At 37.1% G+C, this 6,870-nt stretch overlaps 1 protein-coding gene across 1 annotated transcript in view; it reads left to right on the forward strand.

Annotated features, from left to right (window-relative positions):
- The window catches only part of LOC124238175 (plasma membrane ascorbate-dependent reductase CYBRD1), a 30,420-nt gene extending 25,180 nt beyond the window's left edge, over positions 1 to 5,240 (forward strand). Inside the window, exons 3-4 of the mRNA XM_046658817.1 lie at positions 2,523 to 2,677; positions 3,235 to 5,240. Coding sequence (XP_046514773.1) covers positions 2,523 to 2,677; positions 3,235 to 3,535 — 456 coding nt within the window. The 3' untranslated portion in view covers positions 3,536 to 5,240. The remainder of the gene's footprint in view (positions 1 to 2,522; positions 2,678 to 3,234) is intronic.
- Positions 5,241 to 6,870: the final 1,630 nt, after the last annotated feature.

The following is a 6,870-nucleotide window of genomic DNA, read 5'->3' on the forward strand; positions in this document are numbered from 1 at the left end:
AATATATATGCATATTTAATTTATATATATAATTTAATATATATATTTCATTTTTAAGCATAATTAGATCATACTACATGTTTTCAGCAGAGCTTCTAGACTGAGATAGACTAGGAAGAAGGACTAGCCACCCAGTTGTGGAAAACTGGCCGTGAAAACCCTATGAATAGCAGCGGAATGTTGTCTGATACATAGCTGGAAGGCGAGAGGACGGCGCAAAAAGATTGGGCAGAGTTTGCTCTGCTGTGCACAGGGTTGCTGGGAATCAGAACTGACTTGAAAGCACTAACAACAAACTACATTTTCACTTTCATATCTAAATAACTTTTTATGAGATTTTATTTTTCTTTAGCTCTCGTAGGAACTCCATTGGGGTGAAGAACAGCCTTCTGTAGATGATGGTTCCTAAACACTGGAGCACTTTATTTGCACATAGTTGGCACTTAATAAGTGACTGTAGCCTGAGGATATTGGGAGATTCCACTGTCTTCACTTTTAGGGGTTTTCCAGACTGCAGTTAACCCTATTCTCAACTAATTTGAGTGAATCAAAAGCAGTGGTCTTCAAACTTCAACAGGCATAAGAATCGCCAGGCATTCTGTTAAAATGCAGATTCCTGAGCCCTCCTTCCAGAAATTCTGATTTAGCAGATCTGGATGTGGCCCAGGGATATCTTTAAACACCTTACGTGTTTCTGATGCAGGTCTTCTGTGAACAACACTTTAAGAACCACCGATTTAAAGGGACTCAGGGATTTTGTAACTTTCAGTCCACTAAGTTTTAAGTTACCATATTCACTTGTAAGATGGTAAGGCTAAGACGGCTAAAAGGAAATAAAGAATAATTATTATAAATTATAAGTTTTTATAAATTATAAATTGGCATAATTTGGAATACTTTCAATCAAAGTTAAGCATTCTACAATTTTTATCCTTTCCTTTTAAAAGCAATTTTTTTTGTTGATAAAAATTTTTTTAATGGTGAAAGCGAGATTTAATTAGGCTTGGGGTCCCATAAACAAATTTCTGACATCCCATCTGCTTAGATCATTGAGCCCTACAGGATTACAAGAGACACACATGATAAATCCTGAAAGAAATGAGAGGAAACAGTAAGAATCTTAGGAATGAAAAGAGGCAGGAGAACAGGAATATGCAAAATGTAGGTTTTTGTGAGCAAGTCACAGACAAGAAATGGTGATTTGCTCACAGAAATATATTTGTGCAAAATCCTTGACAGTCACTAACTGGAGCCACATTTTCACATAGAAAGCACAACCTGTACATCAGGAAGCTTGCCCTTGGATATTAATAGAATCACCAGAGTTCACAGAAGGAGAATTAGGAACATTCTGAACCACCAGGGGGGAACCCTCTGAACCATTTCTAGTATATCCAGGCATTTGTGGTATTAAGTAGACAATAAAATGTAAGCCAGCCTATCAAATGCATTTTTGGTTACTTTCCATTCATTGCCATTGCCTGTAAGGTGATTCTAAATGTATTTTAGGGCCTCAGACCCCTTCTGCCTCTATCCTTCTGGCATCCCATCCCTGATTAGTCCTTAGATCTCAATCAGGAAAGATGAACAGTGATGTACGTGTTTTCTCCCATTCTCCTCTCTTCTCATAGCTGTTTTGTTAGGGTGGTAGATCCTAAATAGGTCCCTGAAAAACTTGGTAACTCAGTGGCCACCAAGTCATCTTTATTTTCTCGAGGAGAAGAGGATACTTAACAGGCAGGGAGTGTGGGGCAACAAAACAAAAGTGAAAGTGTTAACAGATTTCAGTTTACATGGGAATCTCACTGGCTTCTCTGCAGAGAAGTATCCCACTAGGAATTTAATTATCGAGGGAATGGAGATTACTTTTCTCCAGAACTCATCTCTTCCTTACAAAACAAAATTATCAACGTCTTTTCCCTGACTTAATGTGTCCTATTGTATTTGGCTTAAGTGACTTAAAAACCTTTTACTTCCCGTTTTACCTGGAATCCTTCAGGAAACTGATGAAAACAAACAAGTACTAGAATGTTCACTGTAGCCTTGTTAGTGATAGCAAAAAACTGGAAACAAGAAACGTCCATAAATAGAGAAGTGCATAAATATGTTACATCTTTAAAATAGAACGTTAGCCATTAAAATGAATAAACTAGAAAAACGTGTTGATAAGAAAAGCTCTCCAAGATATACTAAGGGCAAAAAGCAAGATACCTAACAAATGTGGATAGTAAGATCCCATTTATACTTTAAAAAATTCTCTCTCTCTATACACACACACAACACACACACCCACACACGTGCTTGTATAGGCATAGAAATTTTCCGGAAGGACATTGGAGAGAGTGATAATGGTGTTACCTTTGAGTGGTGGAACTGGAGTGGGGAAATTTACTTTTCGCTTTCTGCCTTTGTTTCTACGTAAAAAGTTTTCTCATTTTGCACATATTGTTTTTATAATAATAATTTCAAAGTTAGCTAAAACTTAAAATTAAATGATAACCTTTGCACTTTTTGATGTTTAGCTTCTCCTAGGTTTTTTCATCTTTCTGCTTCCTTGGGCTCCACTTTCTCTCCGAGCACGTGTCATGCCCATTCACGTTTACTCTGGCCTTCTCATCTTTGGAACAGTGATTGCAACAGCACTCACGGGAGTGACCGAGAAACTGATTTTTGCCCTGTAAGTTGCAGTTTTCCTAACTGTAATACTTAAGCTATAAAATGTTAAATACCTGTTTGTTGGGAAAATGTAATATAAATGTAACAATTTTTTTAATGTTAAAAATAGAAAGTTTTTAAAACATTTTTTAAAAATTTATTTTATTATATATAACAAAATATTACTAAAAGCTTAGAAGAAGGACCAAAATGTCCAACAAATTGTACCACTCTTACAAAATAACTATTGAATTTATGCATGCCTTTTTAATCTTTTTGATGTACATGTTTATTGTAATTATAGTTTACATCTACTTCTGTATCATCCTTTTTAAAATTTTTAAGTGATACAGGTGTTTCAGATGCTATATTATTTTCATACTTATGAATTTAACAATTTCATACTATTCCATTGAGTGAATTATAGGATAACTTAAATTTCTTCTTAAGATCAAGCTTTAAGGGAATTTACATTGAAGCTGTACCAGTATGCCTTTTGAGCAGATGAATTCAAGACTGTTTGCATGTTGCTGTATCACCCTATTTGTAACTGAACACGCTCTTTCTTTTTTTTTGTAGGAAAGATCCTGCATACCATTCATTCCCACCAGAAGGTGTTTTCACAAACACCCTTGGCCTTCTGATTCTGCTGTTTGGGGCTCTCATTTTTTGGATAGTCACCAGGCCACAATGGAAACGTCCTAATGAACCAAATTCTATCCTTCTTCAGCCAAAGGGAGGTACTACAGAGGGATTGGAAGGCTCCATGGCAATAAACGTTGGCAACGTGGACAAATCAGATTCAGAGTTAAACAACGAAGGCTCAGCCAGGAAGAGAAACTTCACCCTTGATGAGGCTGGACAGAGATCCACCATGTAAAATGTTGTAGAGGTGTAACCATATAACTTTGCTTTTAAAAACTAGCTCTACAGTTTAGCTTTTCCTATTTAGCCATAAGATGATTGAGCTCCAAAGAGTCAATATTTATTTTAATCATAAAGTAGGATTTCTTGAGAGTCTGTATTGATTGAAGCCTGTGAGCTTACCTGAATTGGAAAGGAGATGATCAATATAAATAACAGCAGATATAAACTGTGGTTATGTTACCACTTCCTTGTTGAGGACCAAGGCGTTTAGCACAGAGCCTTGCATAGAATAGATGCTCAAAATGTGTCTATTGGTTAGTAGATTTGATAGACTGCCAGCATCCGTGGGCTCTTATCACGCAGTCATTTCCTGTTAATTCTGGGATCCCAGTGATTTCAGGAGTAGGTGGAATCAGTTCTAAAGTTTTAGAATCAGATCTTGAATATCTGGGACAGGGTTTATGCTACACAGATATCATGAGTAGACAACAGAAAAAGTTTTAGGAAAATAACTGGTTCTCTTCTCCCTGCTCCTGCCCTCTGCTCCCTCCCCAGCTGGTTTGGGCTCAGACTGGCCCTGGAGACCAGGGTTTATATTAGTGTATTTTGGAGCAGGAACTGGTCTGTGGGTACCTGAAGAGATATTCTCTAGTTAGACCTGGAAGTTTTCCAAAACTCAACTTAGTCCCAAGCCTTCCCCAGAGTTTAGTGTACTTTATGATCCAGATTCCCAACCTAATGAGAATGAGAATATGCCTGAATGCTTAAACAGCAATAAACTGCTCTGTAAACCTCAAGGAGCATTTTCCCCCCCAAGTTTCTGTTTTTATTTTAAAAAGTACTTACATGGCACTTACTATGTCCAAGACACTATTCTAAGCACTTTATAAATATTAGCTCGTTCAATCCCCAGATAAACCTTATGAAGTAGGTACTATTATTATCTCCATTTTACAGATGAGAGATCTCCATCTGGGAGAGGTTAGTAGCTTGCCCCAAGCTCATGAGTGGTGGAACTGAAATTCAAAACCTGGCAGCCTGGTTCCTCAGTCTGCGATCCCAACCACTTCACTATGCAATTTTTTTTTGTTTTATGCTAATTTGCACCTACTTTGATGCACCCCTGGATAAATCTCAATTGCTGGAGTGCAGTGGAGTTGTTAAAGTTTACCTTCTGGCTCTCCTTTTCAAGGCAGATTTCCCAAATAACCAAGGAAAAGGGCCCACCCATGCCTGGAAATAGATCGTGGGTACCCTGCCACTGCCAACTAGCCATGGCCTACTGTGATGCCCCTTGGATCTTAAAATTCTGTCTTGGTGACAAAGAAAGGTTCAGGCAAGAACATCTATAGCTTTCAAGATTAATCAGTTGCAATTTTTGTTCTTGAGGATCTTAGCTGCTGATTAGCTTTGGGTTTGAAGATTGGAGAGACTTACGTCATGGTTGCTCTTCCCCGGGGTAGCAGCTGGGGTCCTTCCTACTTTTGTTGGAATTTTAGTGGATATCTTGGGTTCTCAGTAGTGAATTGAGACTCAGAAGTGACACGTTTGTGCGTAGAGCTCTCTGTCTAAGCTCTGGGCTGACTTAAAACCTAAAGTAGTGCTTATGCTGGAATGATGCTTTCTCATTTTGGTATTGTTTTTTGGTTTCCCTGCAATTTTAAACTGGAGCATTTTGATGTGGATAAAACATTACAGTTTATACCAGATACCTTTAACGTTTTTGGTGCTTAATGGATTTCCTTTTAGGTAACTAATAATTGCTGCCATAGACTGGATATAAGCTACACTCCATCACATTCTTTAAGCTTCACAGATAACCATTCAAGATTCGCTCCCTGCAAGTTTTTTTCTTATTTAATTAATTCTGTTTCTGAAGTTGGTGATGGTGTCAGAAGGATCCCCAGCGCCCAACCCAATGCCTGGCACATAGTGGGCACGATGAAATTCAATCTGAGTAGAGCATGCTGCAGTTTTGGTGCTAGGTGGAAGGAGTAATTGCATTGTCACTCATAAACATCTTTTGATAAATGGATGTTTCATTACATAAAGGTGCACAAAATTCTAGTCTTTTGGGGGGAGAGGTTAGTGACAGCCCCAAGAATCGAAGCTGCCATTCCATTTTCTATAGGCCAAGAAAGAGGTTATCAGTGAAAAGAATTATGGATTTGGCACTCAAATAATCTGCTCCATTGCAAAGTACTCAAGCACCCCTCCTCTCAGCCCTTTATTTCCTCTCTCCTGTGGGCTAATATGAGGGTAATCTTACAGGTATTATAGGAACTTCTCTTCTTTCTTTCTCAGCCTTTATGAAAACAATGCATAGTAAAAATATCTAGAAAACCTTTCTGTTTGAGAGTCTTTTAATGGGCTTTTTATTATAATGATAATTGTACCTTTATCTTTCAAAAGCTGGTATTTTCTACAGAAAGCTTCTCCCCAAAAAATATCTCATTAAAAAGCCCACAAAAAGAATAGGGGGGGAAGAAAGCCTTAGGTATCAATTCCAAAACCAAGATTGAAATCTCCCCAAATAATTATAGCTTATATCTTCTGCAGAGATAGTCTGGCTTGGCTTACCCCATAATCTAATTTCAGAAAAAAATAGCTTTATTTTAACACTCATCTAAATCAACACTAAAGCCTTTTCTCTCAAAGGGCTTATTGAGAAACTCAAATGAATATACTTTTGCATTAATATTATCAAAAGTGTATAGCTTCCTGTGCTCCTGTGTCAGACTGAATCCATTTCCCAAAGTACTTTCCTTTCCTTTCCTTGTGTGGTTTCCTCTAAGCTGTTGATTAGAAATAGCATGTAAGACCTTACAGTCAAATGACAGAGGAGGCCAATGCACTTTTTAAGGAATACTGACAAGTGGTTTCTGTTCTCCAAAGGACAAAATAAAGAGGATGTCTTGTTTTCAATTAGGCTCTTTTCCCTGCTGAGTTGGAAATTCTAGTGCAAAACCAGCTGACCACAGCTGCCAAATCTAAGAGAGCAAAGGAAGGAGTAAAGCTTTATGTTAACTTTAATGCCATATGATAGAATTTTTATCTTGACATGTCCTTTTTTAGATAAGTACAACAGAAAGCTTTAACAGCTATGTCTTAGAGCTAAACATAGGAAAGTATAGAAGAAGGAAAACTATAGAAAGTATAGAAGAAACTTTGTTTCCTACAAAGTACCTGAAAAGTTTAAGTGGAAAAGATTTCTTTGTTTAAATTTATCTTTTTATCTCAGCACATTCATGGAAAAATATTAAATAGCCTGAATATTTTATAATTTTGTAGGAAAAAAATGCATCTATTTTTTCTTGACTTGTTTTTATATAGTAATAAAAGTTATTT

This window comes from Equus quagga, chromosome 4 (assembly GCF_021613505.1).
Source record: "Equus quagga isolate Etosha38 chromosome 4, UCLA_HA_Equagga_1.0, whole genome shotgun sequence".
Taxonomy (NCBI): domain Eukaryota; kingdom Metazoa; phylum Chordata; class Mammalia; order Perissodactyla; family Equidae; genus Equus; species Equus quagga.